This window comes from Sapajus apella, unplaced genomic scaffold (assembly GCF_009761245.1).
Source record: "Sapajus apella isolate SASKATOON/1434 unplaced genomic scaffold, GSC_monkey_1.0 scaffold134, whole genome shotgun sequence".
In the NCBI taxonomy this organism is placed as follows: Eukaryota; Metazoa; Chordata; class Mammalia; order Primates; family Cebidae; genus Sapajus; species Sapajus apella.
In genome coordinates, this window is record NW_022437074.1 from 2,668,582 (window position 1) to 2,686,496 (window position 17,915).

At 41.9% G+C, this 17,915-nt stretch overlaps 1 protein-coding gene and 1 pseudogene across 4 annotated transcripts in view; one reads left to right on the forward strand and one right to left on the reverse strand.

Annotated features, from left to right (window-relative positions):
- Positions 1-1,951: 1,951 nt before the first annotated feature.
- The window catches only part of GCC2 (GRIP and coiled-coil domain containing 2), a 60,351-nt gene continuing 44,387 nt past the window's right edge, over positions 1,952-17,915 (forward strand). Inside the window, exons 1-4 of one of the 4 annotated variants that reach the window (XM_032263003.1) lie at positions 1,952-2,104; positions 2,475-2,531; positions 3,895-3,979; positions 5,605-5,672. In XM_032263003.1, the coding sequence (XP_032118894.1) occupies positions 2,099-2,104; positions 2,475-2,531; positions 3,895-3,979; positions 5,605-5,672 (216 nt within the window). In that variant the 5' untranslated portion in view covers positions 1,952-2,098. Of the gene's footprint in view, positions 2,105-2,474; positions 2,532-3,850; positions 3,980-5,282; positions 5,362-5,604; positions 5,673-17,915 lie in introns of those variants that run through there. The other 3 variants (XM_032263004.1, XM_032263005.1, XM_032263006.1) reach the window with 3 other exon arrangements.
- LOC116539836 lies at positions 12,991-13,547 on the reverse strand (annotated as a pseudogene).

Below are 17,915 nucleotides of genomic sequence, written 5' to 3' on the forward strand. Positions count from 1 at the left end.
CAGTCACCCAAGTAGCTGGGACTACATGCTTGCACCACCACGCCTGGCTAATTTTGTATCTTTAGTAGAGACACAGTTTTGCCATGTTGGCCAGGCTGGTTTAGAACTCCTGACTTCAAGTGATCTGCCCATCTTGGCCTCCCTAAGTGCTGGGATTACAGACATGAGCCACCGTGCCCAGCCTTGTGACAGATTTCAAGAAGAATGCTTCTTTAATAGCAAGTGCTCCCATAAAATTTTGGTGGCTCTTAGATATTTTCTTCTAAAATATTGTCTGATGTAATTTTTCTACTCTAGTATCAAAGTTGCCCATTTTATACCATTGCACAGTGTCCAGATTTATGAACATTTTCTCTAGTCATCTCATTACAGAGAGGTTTTTTTCTTCAAGTTGGAAAACTCTTCCTCCCAAAAGATGTGTACACTGTTACAAGTAACAGCAAACCCCAGTGTTAACTGGATCACTTAAAGGGACTTTACTGACTCTGAAAATTGATCAGAGCTCCAGCTTCATTCCTCTGGGGATGTCTGGGCTCTGCATTTTTCCTCTTTTTTTTGTTTTGTTTTGAGACAGTCTCTCGCACTGTTGCCAAGGCTGTAGTGCAGTGGCACCATCTCAGCTCACTGCCTCCGCCTCCTGGACTCAAGCAATTCTCCTGCCTCAGCCTCCCGAGTAGCTGGGACTACAGGCATTCACCACCATGCCCAGCTAATTTGTTTGTATTTTTAGTAGAGATGGGGTTTCACAGTGTTGGCCAGGATGGTCTGGATTCCCTGACCTCGTGATCCGCCCTCCTCGGCCTCCCAAAGTGCTGGGATTACAGGCATGAGCCACTGTGCCTGGCCCTTTTTCTTCTTAGCAATTTTGCACTCAGGCTGCTTTCTACCATAGCGGCAGATGTCTACCAACAGCAATCAGGGCTGTATGTTTCTTCAATCACATCCACAGAGACAGAATTATCATAAATCAAAACACTAAACAGAAGTTTCAAAACTTCTGACTGTACATCTTAGGTCACACACCACACCTGAACCAAAGACAGTCAAACACCATGGGTGATACGCTCTGTCAAAGACAAGAGTAGATGTTAGGGAAATGTCAGCAATAGCTGTTCTTTCTCGTTTGGTTATATAACACTTCCTTTACCTAGTAATAATCAGCTACCATTTATTGGATACGTACTGTATGCTGCCTCTTCATCCTTTTGGCCATTTCAAACTACAGGAAACTGCGTTATCTTCAGGTGACCTTAGCTATTGGAGTGTATGGAAAACCTTAATGGGAAAGTAAAAGTGCAGCAAACAATTTCAGCAGTTAACAGAAAGGCCCTCAGAACTCTGGACTGCCAATCGGACACAGCAGCAGCTCTGGGATTCGACTACAGAATCTTCGGCGTACCCTCGGGGTCCCCCTACTCTACAGTCTCCTCGCATGGCTGCCCTGTTCCCTGGCCGACTATCTTGCCTCCACCAGGTCACCATCAGTACCGGGTAGCTGCAGGGAAGAACTGTCCCCGGACCTCCTCAAGGCCTCCAAAGCCAATAAATGCCTCCTCAGGGAAGCCCTCCAACTCTGACCTGTGAGTCGGGGCGCTCCCGGGCAACATGCTGGCCACAAATGCCTAAGCAGCCCCCCGGAAGCAGCTGTAGGTCCCGCAAACACTGGCAGGCCAGCAGCTACCCTTGGAGGGAGGGCTGAGGGACCTGTCCTCCAATTCAATGCTCTCCTCACTCTCACAAGATCTTAGAGACGTGGAAACTGAGGCCCGAGGCCCCAAAGGGTAATTGGCCTGCGTTCCCATGCTAATAAAATGTAGTGGCGGGACCCGCACCTACTCCCTGACCTGCAGGCCCAGGGCCGAGACTCAAGTAGACTGTCGACAAGGACTCCGCCCTCGGTTAGCACAAGGACGGGAACCTTCTCCCGGACGCAGAGGCGGAAGCGGAACTGCTGCCGAGCCGTAGCTATGGAGACGTGGAGGGCGGGCCGACCGGAGAGCGCGACCTTTGACCTGCCGTCGAGCCTACGTCAGAGTCGGGCGCAAACAAGTGTGGCGGTGGCGGCTGCTGGTTCAGGGGCCGCGGCTGGCAGGCGGAGATGGAGGTAACAGTTCAGGCTCACTGCCTCCCATCAAGCCTTCTGCGCGGTGATTTGGGATGTGGGGGTGGGCCCGGTGGAACGGCACGGCAGTCTCCCGCTCCGTGCCCGGAAACCCGCGCTGCCGTCGCCTCCCCATCGTCACTAAACTCCATCCCTGGCGGTTACCTGTCCCCTTAGAGCCAGTTTGTATTCGATTTCCCACAGCAACCGCCTCTGTCTCCCCTCATTCTCTGTCTCACAAGGCTTTCCGCCACTTGATTGCACAGAGGGTTTTTCCTAATTCCAGACGGAACGCATGGAACCCTTACCACGCTTTCCGTCTGGAATTAGGAAAAGAGTTCTTCTGACACCTGGGTTTGATTTTGTTTTGCAGGATCCTGTTCAAGATGGGGTGGCTTCACCAGCTACCCCTGGGACCGGAAAATCCAAGGTGAAGAGAATACTTGACTAGCGGGCTCTCTGAAGAGTGTGGAAGGATGATGAATTGGAAAACTTTGGCGGGCGGGGGGAGGGGGCTATTTTTTTTAAAAAATAGCCTTGCTCTAAGGGATCTCAGTTTTAATTTACGCAATCACCCATCCATTTCCTGTTTCTTTCTTTTTTTTTCCCCCCTTGATATAAAAAGACTTTTTGCTTACTTCCTGCTCCTGGTTAGTACTGCTGAAAGATCCTGCGATTTTTCGGACATTAAACAGCTGTCTAATTTAAGAAGGTTTATATAGTGATGATGTAGTAGGAGCAGTGACGTAGAGCAGGAATCAAGGGATTCTGATCTGCAGGCTCCAGTTTCTACATTGTGAAAAAGTGTTGGATTAGTCTTGTTTTATGACCCTGTACAGTGTTTAACATTCAGTCATTCTGGACGATAGTGGTTTATTGCTAAGGTTTATTGTCTGCATGCTGAATTTCAGGCACTTGCCTAACCACTCAGTTCATTTAAGCCTCATGATAACCGTGAGATAGGTACTGTTGTTACCCTCATTTTACAAACGAGAAACCTGAGACCACAAGGCTTAAGCAATTTTCTCAAGTGGTAAAGCTTAATTTTTTAATTAAAGGCTGAATGTTACTGGATCATCTTGATGCTGTAATTATGCTTAAATTTTTTTGTGACCAAAGACTTTCAGCCTTGAATAGAATGAAATTATTTTACAGCTCCAAGGAATTTTAAGTAGCGTTAGTTCTAACCCACTAATTTTACAGTTAAAGAAATCAAAACCTAGCAAATGTCAACCTGTAACATTAGCTCTAAGAGGATATGCCCTGGTTTTTACATTTCATAGTAGTTGCATAACTAATTTTTACATTTTTAGTAGTTGCATGACAATTATGTACTTGAAATTGCATTTGCTAATTTTAAAAAATGTGGCCGGGAGCGGTGGCTCAAGCCTGTAATCTCGCCACTTTGGGAGGCTGAGATGGGTGGATCACCTGAGGTCAGGAATTTGAGACCAGCCTGGCCAACATGGTGAAACCCCCATCTCTGCTAAAAATACAAAAATTAGCTGGACCTGGTAGCAGGGCCTGTAATTCCAGCTATTCAGGAGGCTGAGGCAGGAGAATCGCTTGCACCTGAGGCGGAGGTTGCAGTGAGCCAAGATCGTGTCATTGCACTCCAGCCTGGGAAATAGAGTGCATCCATCTCAAAAAAAAAATGTGGAACAAAGTATGCTGTTGGCATACAGATTTATTCAGTAGAATGTTTTTGTTTTGTGGCAGACATTATGTTTCTTTTTTGTGGTGTATTAGGAACATGAGTTATAACAAGTTGGTAACACGACCACATCTTTCAGCTGGAAACATTGCCCAAAGAAGATCTCATCAAGTTTGCCAAGAAGCAGATGATGCTAATACAGAAAGCTAAATCAAGGTGTACAGGTATTGTGTTGAAAATACTCATCTTGATCACAGTCTCTTTAATTGTGGTTTAAATTGGTGGGTTTTAAAATAATGCATTGACTTTTTTGTTTGTTTTCCAGTGATTCAAATATATCTCAGTTTAGTAGAATCTGTTATTTAACCTTCTAACTATTTACCTCTGAGTTTTAAATTATTCCCACATCTGTAAACCACAGTGACTTTTGTGTTATTAAAATAAAGTCAGGGAGGAGGATTTTAAAAGTTTTTGTAAGTTAAGCATGTTTTTCCTTCCTGTAGACTTTAGATTCTACTGAGTAAAACTTTTTTTCAAGAGAAGTCAGTTGAAAAAAGAGACACAAGATTAGAACCCCAAAGAGATAAAAAAAAAAAAAAAAAAAAAAAAAAAGCTTCCTCAACTAAAATAATAAAAGATTTCCATTTTTTTAAGAGATGGAGCCTAGCTCCGTTGCCCAGGCTGGAGTGCAGTGACGCAATCTCAGCTCACTGCAACCCTTGCCTCCCAGGTTGAAACAATTCTCCTGCCTCAGTCTCCCAAGTAACTTGGATCACAGGCACATGCCGCCACTCCCAGCTTATTTTTTTGTGCTTTAGTATAGATGGGGTTTCACTGTGTTGCCCAGGCTGGTCTCGAACTCCTGAGCTCAGGCAATCCACCTGCCTTGGCCTCCCAAAGTGCTGGGATTACAGGTGGGAGCTGGCTCAGTTTTCTTTTTATTCCAGAAGAAAAAGATCTTAGTGTTTTTTTTTTAAGTATGTATACATGAACTCTTGAATTTCCAATGACTTACAAATGTTAACTGCTTAGCCTAAAAGCAAAGACTTATTTTCTATTAGAAAAGATAAAATTATGTCTTGGGAGTTTGGATCACCTTGTGATGAAGAGAGAGTAATTTATTTGGAAAGAAGCTCTAGGCCTGACATCTATACACGTGCTAATAAAACGCTTAGATTAACATTTATTCTTTTTTTTTTTTTTTTTTTTTTGAGACAGAGTCTCGCTGTTACTGCTGAGGCAAGAGTGCAGTGGCACAATCTAGGCTCACTGCAACCTCCCCCTCCTGGGTTCAAGCGATTCTCCTGCCTCAGCCTCCCAAGTCTTCCAAAGTAGCTGGGACTACAGGTGCCCGCCACCATGCCTGGCTAATTTTTGTATTTTTAGTAGAGACAAAGTTTCACCATGTTGGCCAGGCTGTTCTCAGTAACGTTTATTCTTAATATGGGATTGTTGCTTTAAGTTTATATATTAAGATGTACTTACATGAAATAATATGATGCCTGGGGTGTGCTTAAAAATTATCAGGATGGATAAGAAAAGCAGGAAGTGAGTTACAGGTTGGGAGGAAACAAAATTGGCCATGTAATAATGCTAAAGCATACTGGTGAATACACAGATTAATCATACTATTCTCTACTATTCTCTGTACTTTTCTATTTGTTTGAAGTTTTCCAGAAAAGAAAAGAAAAGGTAATAATATTATGTGGGTGAAAATACTTTTTCAAAATATCTGCTTAAATTTATTCTAATTTGCAGATGTCTGGGGATTTTATAAGAATGTACTTAGTTTCTCAGTAATTATTGTCTTTATTTCTGAACTGGAGTCCTTTATTTTTTAATTGTTTAGAATTGGAGAAAGAAATTGAAGAACTCAAATCAAAACCTGTTACTCAAGGAACTGATGATATTATTAAGGTAATTATTACTTAGAGAAAATTTCTACAGAGAAAAAATTTCCATGAAGATTATCAGCTTACTAGAGGCTATCTGGCTTTCTGTCCGTGTTCTTCCATTTCCTCTCTGCTTTGGTTGTTTTTACCTATCTGATTTACTGTAAAAAGAGTGGGTTAGTGACCTCTAGGTCTCTTTCTGTTCTGAAATTATTATTCTTTCTTCCCACATATTTTCTAATTATGGCTGTTACTTCATTCTCTTTCTGTTCTTCCCCATCCCCCTAAGAAAACCTGTCCATGCTCAGGGTTTCAGTGATTTTATGTGTACTGTATATAATCTATAGTTAGATCCATATCCCTGGACATGACTACAACTACTGACCCAGATCTCACAGTTGTGTTTCTAGCTGCCTAAAGAATAAATTCCTCACATATTTCACGTATCTCATCAAACTCAACATAACCAAGTTGCTTAGTTAGACCAGTGGCACCATGGTGTTTCATAACTTTTGACTTTAGAGACACTTTTTTTCCATTTTCTTTCTCCTCTGTATGTATCAGTCACCAGAGACCTATTACTGCTTTAAAATATTGTTCCAATTTCTCTATTTTCTCTCTGTTTGGCTTTATGTTAAACACATCAAACACTTAACCTATTTTAATAAAAACCTAACTGGGCTCTCTTTCTCTTTTAGTCTTACATAATCTTGCTGGATAACAAAATACTATTTTTATTCCCTGTTTAAAAACCTGAGTTGCAGGCCAGGCGCAGTGGCTCGAACCTGTAATCCCAGCACTTTGGGAGGCCAAGGTGGGAAGATCACTTGAGGCCAGGAGTTTGAGATTAGCCTGGTCAACATGGTAAAACCCTGTCTCTACTAAAAATACAAAGATTAGCTGGGTATGATGGCCCATGCGTGAAATCCCAGCTACTCAGGAGGCTGAGGAACGAGGATTGCTTGAACCCAGAGGTAGAGGTTACAGTGAGTTGAGATTCCCCCTTGCACTCACACTCCAGCCTAGGCAACAGCGTAAGACTGTCTCCAAAAAAAAAGAAAAAAAAAAAAAAAAACCTGACTTGCTTATTCTTATTTCCATTCCCTTAATGGTAACAAATGTTTTTTCATTCCCCCTCTTAGGCCAAGCCTCCGTAAAGTTTCTTTTGCATCTCAGAGCTCTGCGATATTGTTTTCACTGCCTTGGCCTTATATCCTTTGGTTATATATTATCTTATTTTCTCATCAGTGGCTCCCGACTTGTGATCAGTAGACTACAGAGGGACTACCAGAGAGTTATTACAAGGGGTCTTTAAATCCATATGCATGTCACACAGTATCATTTATTTATTTAGCTACAACAATATATGAAGCTAGAATTATGTGCACAAATGCCATTTCAGTTTATAGTGTACTGTTTCAATTAAGTATTATTGAATTCAGAGTAGTCTTATTTGATTATTTGGTCATTACATGTTTTCTTAATCCTTGAGAGCCACATTACAACTATATGGTAATTAAGGAAGAAGGCCGATTCCACCCAGACTGCCTGAGTCAGGCTTTCAAATCCTTGTCCCTCCACTGATCAGCTATGTGACCTTGACTAAGTTTCATAAATTCTTTCTCTATGGTTCAGTTTTGTCATCTGTAGAATATAGATAATAATACTTTCTGTTTGTAGTATTGAGGTACAAATATAGGATTGATAAGGTTATACATCTACAGCACATAGAACTGGGTTGGTCACATTAAGTACCCAATAATTGTTATTATTATTACCATGTGTTATTTCTGGGGGACTTTTTTTTCTTTTTTTGAGACAGGGTCTCTCTCTTTCACCCAGGTTGGAGTGCAGTGGTATGATCTCTGCTCACTGCAACCTCTGCCTCCTGAATTCAAGTGATTCTCCTGCCTCAGCCTCCCGAATAGCTGGGATTAAAGGTGCCTGCCACCATGCCTGGCTAATTTTTGTATTTTTAATAGAGACGGTGTTTTGCCATGTTGGCCAGGCAGGCTTTGAACTCCTGACCTCAGTTGATCCGCCCGCCTCAGCCTCCCAAAGTGCTGGGATTACAGGTGTGGGCCACCGTGCCCGGCTTGGGGGATATTTTTTATAAACACCAATGTAGGCAAGGACACACACTGGAAAAAGGGGCCTTTTTATTTTAAAAAAGAATCAGCGTTTTCTAATTTTTTATCCATTAACTCTGGATACTTGTTACAGAACTGCATTTCAGAATAAGAACATTTAAATATCTACCTGCTGTTTTCCGCCTTAATCCTTATCAATGCATTCTCCCACTGTCAAAACTACCCCTAAAGACAAGATTAGAAAATTTCGGTCAGGCACTGTGGCTCACGCCTGTAATCTCAGCACTTTGGGAGGCCAAGGTGGATGGATCACCTGAGATCAGGAATGGGAAATCAACCTGGTCAACTTGGTGAAACCTGTCTCTACTAAAAATACATAAAATTAGCTGGGTGTGCACCTGTAGCCCCAGCTACTCAGGAGGCTGAGGCAGGAGAATTGCTTGAACCTGGGAGACGGAGGTTGCAGTGAGCCAGGATTATGCCACTTCACTACAGTCTGGGCGACAGAGTGAGACTTTGTCTCACAAAAAAAAAAAAAAAAAAAAAAAGCTCTCCAAGTTAGCCAGCTTTACCTTTAAGGTATTTTTTCTTTTCCTTTGTTTTCTTGTTACATTATATTGGTACATAATTGTTGGTACACGTGAAATTTTGTTAAATGCAAAGAATGTATAATCATCAAGTCAGTATTTAGTATCCATCACCCAAGTATTTATCATATATATGTGTTCAGTACATTTCAGGTCTTCTGGCTATTTTGAAAAATAGCTTTCTCTGCCTTACTTATTTTACTCAACATAATGACCTCCAGCTCCATCCATATTGCTGAAAATGACATCTCATTCTTTTTTATGGCCATACAGTATTCCATTGTGTATATATAGCACATTTTCTTTATCCATTCATCCTTTGATGGGCACTTAGGTTGATTTCATTTCTTTGCTATTGTGAATAGCGCTGCAATAAACATGGGAGTGCATGTATCCCTTTGTTATATTGATCTCTTTTTGATAAGTGCCCAGTATTGGGGTTTCTAGATTGTAGGGTAGCTCTATTTTTAGTTTTTGAGAAATCCTAAAATGTTTTCCACAGTGGCTGTACTTACCTACACTTCTACCAACAGTGTAGAAGAGTTCTCTCTCCTCCACATCGTCACCAATGTCTGTTACTTTTTTTCTTCTTAATGGCCATTCCATCTGGAGCAAGATGACACCTCATTGTGATTTTGATTTGCATATCCCTGATTAATGATAATGAGTATTTTATCATATACTTAGTCATTTCTGTGTCTTTTGAGAGATGTCATGTCCTTTGCCCATTTTTCAATGGGATTCTTTATTTTTTGATGTTGTTGTTTGAGTCCCTTGTATATTCTGGATATTAGTCCCATGTCGGATGAGTAGATTGCAAATATTTTGTCCCATTTAAGAGGCTATCTTCATGCTGTTGATTGTTTCTTTCGCTATGCAGAAGAAGCTTTTTAGCTGTAATCCCAGCATTAAGGGAATCCATGGCAGGAGGATCACTTGAGCCCAGCAGTTTGAGACCAGCATGAGAAACATAGCAAGATCTGTCTCTGAGAAAAAATATAAAAATTAGCCAGACATTGTGGAGCGTGCCTGTAGTCCCAGCTTCTTGGGACACTGAGACAAGACAATGGGATCCCAGGAGGTTGAGCTGCCATAAGCCATGATCACACTACTGCACTGCAGCCTGATTGACAGAAGGAGCCCTTATCTAAAAAAAAATAGTATTAAGAAGCTTTCTAGTTTAACATAGTCCTTTTTATCTGTTTTTTGTTTTTGTTGCCTGGGCTTTTGAGATCTTAGCCATAAAATCTTTGCCTAGACCAACGTCTTGATGAGTTTGCCGTTTGTTTTCTTCTACTGGTTTTATACCTTTGTGGGTCTTATATTTAAGTCTTTATTTTTTTAGTCGATATTTGTATATGATGAGAGATGGAGACCCACTTTCATTCTTCTGCACATAGTTATCTAGTTTTCCTGGCACCATTTGTTGAAGAGGGTGTCCTTTGCCCAGTGTGTGTGCTTAATGGCTTTGTCAAAGATAAGTTATCTGTAAATACCTGGATTTATTTTTGAGTTCTCTGTTCCACTGATCTGTATGCTTGTTTTTATACCAATACTTTTTTATTTTGGTTACTATAGCCTTGTAATATGTTTTGAAGTCAAGTAGTGTGATGCCTCCAGCTTTGTTTATTTCTTAACTCAGTTACTTTAGCTGTTCTGGCTTTTGTTTGGTTTCATATAAATATTAAGATTCTTTTTTCTATTTCTGTGAAAAATGGTATTGGCATTTTAATAGAGATTTCATTGAACTGTACATTACTTTGGGTAGTATGGTCATTTTGACAATATCAATTCTTATAGTCTATGAACATGAAATGCCTTCCCACTTATTTATTTCCTCTTCATTTTTTTTTCCTGTGTTTCTGTAGTTTTTATTATAGAGATCTTTCACTTTGGTTTTTGCTTTTTGTTTGTTTGTTTAGCTATTGTGAAAGGGATTGTCTTCTTGATTTCCTGTTTTAGCTATTTTATTGTTGGTATATAGAAATGCTACTGGTTTTTGTATGTCGAGTTTGTATCTGGCAGCTTTACTGAATTTGTTTATCAGCTCTAAGAGGTTGTGATAGTCTTTTGTGATCTGTAGAGAGGGACAATTTAACTTCTATTTTTCCAATTTGGATGCCTTTTATTTCTTTCTCTTGCCTGATGGTTCTGGCTAGGACTGTCAGTACCATGTTAAATAGTAGTGGTGAAAGTGGGCATCTTTGTCTTGTTTCTGTTCTTTGAGGAAAGATTTTCAGCTTTTGTCCATTCTGTATGATGTTATATGAGTTTGTCATATGTGGCCTTTATTATTTTGAGATATAATTCTGTGCCTAGCTTGCTAAGAGTTTTTATCCTGAAAGGATATTGAATTTTATGAATTCCTTTTTCTGATTCTCTTAAGATGACCATATGACTTTTACCCTTTATTCTATTGATGTGATATGTCATATTGATTTGCATTTATTGAACAATCCTTGCATTCATGGAATAAATCTGCTTGATCATGGTATATTATCTTTTCAGTGTGCTTTTAGATTCGAGTCGGTTTGCTACTATTTTGTGTAGTATTTTTGCATTGGTGTTCATAAGGGATATTGGTTGTAGTTTTCTTTTTTTGCTGTGTTCTTGTCTGGTGTTGGTATCAGGCAGGGCTTAGCGGGAAGTGACTGGACCATGGGGGTGGATTTAACCCTTGCTGTTCTCATGGTAGTGAGTTCTTGTGAGATCTGGTTGTTTAAAAGTGTATAGTGTTTCCCTCTTCGTGCGCTTCCTACTACTGCAGCCATGTAAGACATGCCTCCTTCCTCTTTGCCTTCTGCCATGATTGTAAGTTTTCTGAGGCCTCCCCAGCCATGCTTCCTGTACAGCCTGAAGAACCATGAGCCAATTAAATTTTTTTTTCCTTATAAATTACCTAGTCTCAGTTCTTTATAGCAGTGCAAGATCAGACTAATACACTTTGGCTGGAAGTTTTTCTTTCAGCACTTTGAGCATATCATTCTTTTATCTCCAGTGACTATATTCTCTTTTCTCTGGGTCTCTAAGCTTCCTACCGAGAAATCTGCTGTTAATCTGATGGGGGTTCCTTCATCAGGAACGTGACTAGATGCTTTTCTCTTTGCTGTTTTTTTTTCCTTTTTGCTGTTTTTAGAATTCTCTTTGTCTTTAATTTATGACAGTTAACTATAAATATGTCATGGAGAATACCTTTTCGCATTGTATTTGTTTGGGGATACCTTGGCCTCCTACATCTGGATGTTTACCTCTCTTGCTAGACTTCGTGAGTTTTCATGTATTATTTTACTAAATCATTTTTCTCTTTGCTTCCTTCCTTCCTTCCTTTTTTCACTTTTCTTGTCTTTCTTTCCTTCTTTCTTGTTTTGCTCTTGTCACCCAGGCTGGAGTGCAGTGGCGCTATCTTCGCTCACTGCAACCTCCTTCTCCCAGGTTCAGGCGATCCTGCCTCAGCCTCCCAGGCAGCTGGGCTTACAGCTGTCTGCCACCATGACCAGCTAATTTTTTGTATATTTAGTAGAGACAGGGTTCCACCATGTTAGCCAGGCTGGACTCAAGCTCCTGACCTCAGGTGATACACCCGCCTCAGCCTCCCAACATGCTGGGATTACAAGGATGAGCCACTGGGCCTGCTAAATAGATTTTTTTTTTTTTTTTTTTTTTTTTTTTTGTGAGATGGAGTTTCACTCTGTCACACTCACTGCAACCTTTGCCTCTCAGGTTTAAGCAGTTCTCTGCCTCAGCCTCTCAAGTAGCTGGGATTACAGATGCCCGCCACCACCCCTGGCTTATTTTTTGTGTTTGTAGTAGAGACAGGGTTTCATCTTCTTGGCCAGGCTGATCTTGAACTTCTGACTTCATGAATTCAAGAAGCTGGCCTCAAACTCCCAAACTCCCGACCTCAGGTTATCCACCCACCTCGGCCTCCCAAAGTGCTGGAATTACAGGCATTAGCCACCTCCCCCCACCACTAAATAGGTTTTCTAATCCTTTTGTTCTCTCTTTGCATTCAGATACCCCAATAATTCAAATAAATATTTGGTGACTGTATGGAGTGTGGAGTTGCATATGTCACAAAGACTTTGCTTTTCCTCATTGTTTTTTCTTTTTTCTTTCCTTGAGATGGACTTTCACTCTTGTTGTCCAGGCTGGAGTGCAGTGGCGTGATCTCAGCTCATCGCAACCTCCGCCTCCCAGATTAAAGCGATTCTCCTGCCTCAGCCTCCCGAGTAGCTGGGATTACAGGCATGTGCCACCATGTGTGGCTAATTTTTGTATTTTTAGTAGTGATGGGGTTTCTCCGTGTTGGTCAGGCTGGTCTCAAACTCCCGACCTCAGGTGATCTCACCACCTTGCCCTCCCAAAGTGCTGGGATTACAGGTGTGAGCCACCATGCCCAGCCTCTTTTTTTGAGACAGAGTTTTGCTCTGTCACCCAGGCTGGAGTGCAGTGGCGTGATCTTGGCTTACTGCAACCTCCACCTTCCGGGTTCAAGCAATTCTCCTGCCTTAGCCTCCCAAGTAGTTGGGATTACAGGAGCACACCACCATGACCAGCTATTTTTGGCATTTTAGTAGAGTAGGGGTTTTACCATGTTGGCGAGGCTGGTCTCGAACTCTAGACTTCAGATGATCTCACTGCCTTGGCCTCCCAAAGGTCTGGGATTGCAGCTGTGAGCCACCATGCCTGGCCGATGTTGCTCCTTTTTTTTTTTTTTTTTTTTTTTGTGAAGGCAATTTATTAACAAAATATTTTGAGGAGTTGTGTTTACAGATGGTGACCACAGCTACCCTCCTTCCTCCAGGTGCTGTCAGAGGGGATGGGAGTGATGTCCGCAATCCACCCAATCTTCATACCCAAGCAGGCAAGGGTTCTGAAGGCTGACTGGGCCCCAGGTCCAGGGGTTTTGGTCTTGTTTCCTCCTGTGGCCCAGAGTTTGATGGATAGGGCAGTGACACTCAGTTCCTTGCACCTCTAGGTCACATCCTGGGCAGCCAACATAGGAGCATATGGTGAGGATTCATCTCAGTCTGCCTTCACCTTCATCCTGTCAGCCGCACAGCAGATGGTTTCTTTGTCAGAAAGATTGGTGACATGGACAAAAGTGTCATTGAAGGATGCAAAGATATGGCAGACACTAAATTCATTCTCTCCTTCAGCCACCTGAGGTCCAAGGTTGATGACTTGTTATTCCTTCTTTTCCTTACCTTTTGAAGGTCCCATTTCTACACGTCATCTCCAGACACAACACCAGAAACTGCTCATTTTTAAAAATTCTTTTTCCTTTATTTTCTTCTGACTATGTCAGGAAAAAAAAGATCAGTCTTCAAGTTCTGACATTCTTTTGCTTGATCTAGTCCATTGCTGAAGCTTTTGAATGTACTTTGTTTTTATTCTATGAATTCCTCAGTTCTAGCATTTCTGTGTGGTTCTTTTTTCTGATATCAATCTCTGATAAATTTGTCATTCATATCCTGAATTGTTTTTCTGATTTCTTTGTTTTGTTTTCTGGAATTTTTTTGTATCTCACTGAGCTTCTTTAGTATCAGAATTCTGAATTATTTTTTCAGGATTTTATGAATTTCTTTTTGATTGGGATCTGTTGCTAGAGATTATAGTGTTCCTTTGGAGATGTCATATCTCCATGCTTTTTAGTGTTTTCTGTGTCCTTTACCTTGATATCTGTGCATCTGGTGTAATAGTCACTTTTTTCAGTTTTTTTAATTTGCTTATTTAGAGAAGAACTTTTTCCTGAAGATGGACCTTTAGCATTGCTTGGTTAGAGCACAGTGGCTTTGATTCTAGGGGTGTGCAGTAGTGTAGGATCAGTATGACTTATTTGGCTGTAAACAGAGTCAGTGGTGTCTGTGATTTCGTCAGTGGCTTAGGGTGCAGTTGTTAGTGGAGGCTGTGGTAAAGTTTTGCTGGGGCCTGGAATACCAAGTAATAGGCCAGTCTTCAGGCCCTAGTAGTGGCATTTGTGAATTGAGTATGCTTGTTCCTGGGCCCCAGGGTGTGGTGTCTGCTGGCACTAGTGTTAGCAGGACAATTCTTGAGTCTCCCGGTACCTTGATCGGGTGCTAGTAATGGCAGCAGTGGGCCAGGCTGTTGGGTGGGTTCTTGAGCTCCTGGGCAGTGGATATAACATGGGAAATGGCAACAGCGGTGGTGGAACAACCCTCTGGGGCCTAACTGGTCAGCATTGGTTTTGTCACTGACTGTGGTATGTTGATTGGGCCAGTCTCCATATCCGTAGGCGATACATAGCAATGAGTGTCTGCTATGGTGGTAGCAGCAGGTTAAGTGGGCCCTATCTCAGGCCCCAGGAGAAGTGTTCAGGTGCCAGTGGTAATGGACTGGGCTGGGTAATTCCTAGTCCCCTGGACATTGTGCTCAGGCACTGCTAAGGGCTGGAGCCAGGACAGGCTGTGCTCTTAGGCTTCTCAATGGTGCATAAAGATGCTGGCTGTGGTGTACAAGGGTGGGGTGAGCATCCCAGGCCACCAGTGGAATGTTCAGGTGGAGACAGCAGCATATTGTGTCCCTGATATTGAGGACAGTGAAGTTGCTTCTTCTGGGAGCAGCCACAGGTAGGTAGCTTCACCTGTGCTTTGGCCCGCAGCAGTCTTTAGCCACAGCAGCTGCAGGCAGTGAAATTTCTCTTCAGGGTCCATGAGAATGCACAGCTACTCCTCTGCATGGTTAGAAGGGGCAGGATTGCCTCCCATGGCTGCCACATCAGCCCAGGTTGCAGGGCAGGACATAATCCAGTTGAGTGGAGGCCATGGCACTGTGCTGCCACTGTTCGAAACTCAGGGGCTTGTGGGGACAGCGTGAGCTCTCTGGAGCAGTGCCTTCATATGGCTTCCAGGAAACTCCCTGTGTGAGTCTTGGGGTCCACAGGGGTCAAAGGAGCCTTCTATAGCTAGGATTGTAGACGTCTGCAACAGGAATGTGGACTGGTGAGAGTCTGTCACTTAGCCTTTCTGAGCATTGGGGAATTTATCTCGACTCCCAGCCACCTGTAGCTGAGCAGAGTGCCTTACTTCCTTCTCTTAACTTATGTTTTAGGTCATTTTGCATTGCTATAAAGAAATACCTGCAGTCTATGGGAAAAATAAAGAAATATCTGAGACCGGGTAATTAATAAGAAAAGAGGTTTAATTAGTTCACGGTTCTGCAGGCTGTTCTGGAAGCATGGTTTGGGGATCTGCTTGGCTACTGGGGAGGCCTCAAGGAGCTTTTATTTATGGTGGAAGGGAAAGGAGAAGCAGGCAGGTCACATAGTGAAAGCAGGAGTAAGTGAGAGAGCACTGTGGGAAGAGGTGCCACACAGTTTTAAACAACCAAATCTTGTGAACTCAGAGTGAGAGCTCACTTTTCACCAAGGGGTTGGTCCAAGCCATTCGTGAGGGAACCACTCCCATGATCCAAACACCTCCCACCAGGCCCCACCTCCAACATTGGGGATTACATTTCAATGTGAGATTTGGGTGGAGACAAATATCCAAACTATATCACCTTACTTAAGATGTTTTCTGTCACTTCTCTGTTGAATTTGTGTTTCTTTCTTGGATGATCTGTATATATGTAATTACTGTTTTGGTTCATAGAGGAGGAGGTAACTAAGAGATGCCTCTAATCAGCTACCTTTGAAGCCCCTCTCCTAACCTTTATCTCAGATTATTGATTTTTTTATTTCAATGGCTTTTGGGGTACTAGAGGTTTTTTGTTAAATAGTGGCGAATGAATTATATAGTGGTGAAGTCCGAGATTTTAGTGTACCCATCACCAGAGTAGTGAACATTATACCTACTGTGTAGTGTTTGTATCCCTGCCTCCCCTTCCACCCTCCCTCTTATGAGTCTCTAACATGCGTTATGTCACTCTGTATGGCTTTGCATACTCATAGCTTAGCTCCTACTTATGGGAATATATATGGTTTTTGGTTTTACCTCATTTAGAATAACCGCCTCCAGCTCCATCCCTTTTGCCGATAGGGTGTCGATTTTAGATCTTTCCTTGTTTCTCATGTGGGCATTTATTGCTTTATATTTTCCTCTAGACACTGCTTTAAATGTGTCCCAGAGATTCTGGTATGTTGTGTCTTCGTTCTCGTTGGTTTCAAAGAATATCTTTATTTCTGCCTTCATTTTATTGTTTATCCAGTCAACATTCAGAAGCCAGTTGTTCAGTTTCTATGAAGTTGTTTCGTTCTCAGTTCTTTTCTGAATTCTAATTTGATGGCATTGTGGTCTGAGAGACTGTTATGATTTCTGTTCTTTTGCATTTGCTGAGGAGTGATTTACTTCCAATTATGTGGTCAATTTTAGAGTGGGTGTGATATGCTGAGAGGAATGTATATTCTGTGGATTTGGGGTGGAGAGTTCTGTAAATGTCTATTAGGTTTGCTTGGTCCATGTCTGAGTTCAAGTCCTGGATGTCCTTAATTTTCTGTCTCGTTGATCTGTCTAATACTGACAGTGGAGTGTTAAAGTCTCCCACTATTACATTGTGTGGGAGTCTAAATCTCTTTGTAGGTCATTAAGAACTTGCTTTATGTATCTGAGTGCTCCTGTATTGGGTGTGTGTACATTTAGGATCATTAGCTCTTCTTGTTGCATTGATCCTTTTCCCATTATGTAATGTCTTTCTTTGTCTGTTTTGATCTTTGTTGGTTTAAAGTCTATTTTATCAGAGACTAGGATTGCAATTCCTGCTTTTTTTTGCTCTCCATTTGTTCGGTAATCTTCCTCTGTCCCTTTATTTTCAGCCTGTGTGTATCCTTGCATATGAGATGGATTTCCTGGATACAGCACACTGCTGGTTTTTGACTTTTTATCCAATTTGCCAGTCTGTCTTTTGACTGGGGCATTTAGCCCACTTACATTTAAGGTTAATATTGTTATGTGTGAATTTGATCCTGCCATTTTGATGCTAGCTGGCTGTTTTGCCCGTTAGTTGACACACTTTTTTCATTGTGTCAGTGGTCTTTACCATTTGGTTCGTTTTTAGAGTGGCTGGTACTGGTTGTTCCTTTCCTTGTTTATTGCTTCTTTCAGGAGCCCTTGTAAGGCAGGCCTGGTGGTGATGACATCTCTGAGCAATTGCTTGTTCATAAAGGATATTATTTCTCCTTCATTTATGAAACTTAATTTGGCTAGATATGAAATTCTAGGTTGAAAGTTATTTATTTTAAGGGCGTTGAATATTGGCCCCCACTCTCTTCTGGCTTGTAGGGTTTCTGCTGAGAGATCCACTGTGAGTCTGATGGGCTTCCCTTTGTTGGTGACCCGACCTTTCTCTCTGGCTGCCCTTAGCATTTTTTCTTCATTTCAATCCTGGTCAATCTGACGATTATGTGCCTTGGGGTTGCTCTTCTTGAGGAATATCTTTGTGGTGTTCTCTGTATTTCCTGGACTTGAATGTTGTCATGCCTTGCTAGTTTGGCGATGTTCTCCTGTATAACATCCTGAAGAGTGTTTTCCAGCTTGGATTCATTCTTTCCATCACATTCAGGTACACCTATCAAACGTAGATTAGGTCTTTTCACATAATCCCATATTTCTTGGAGGCTTTGTTCATTTTTAC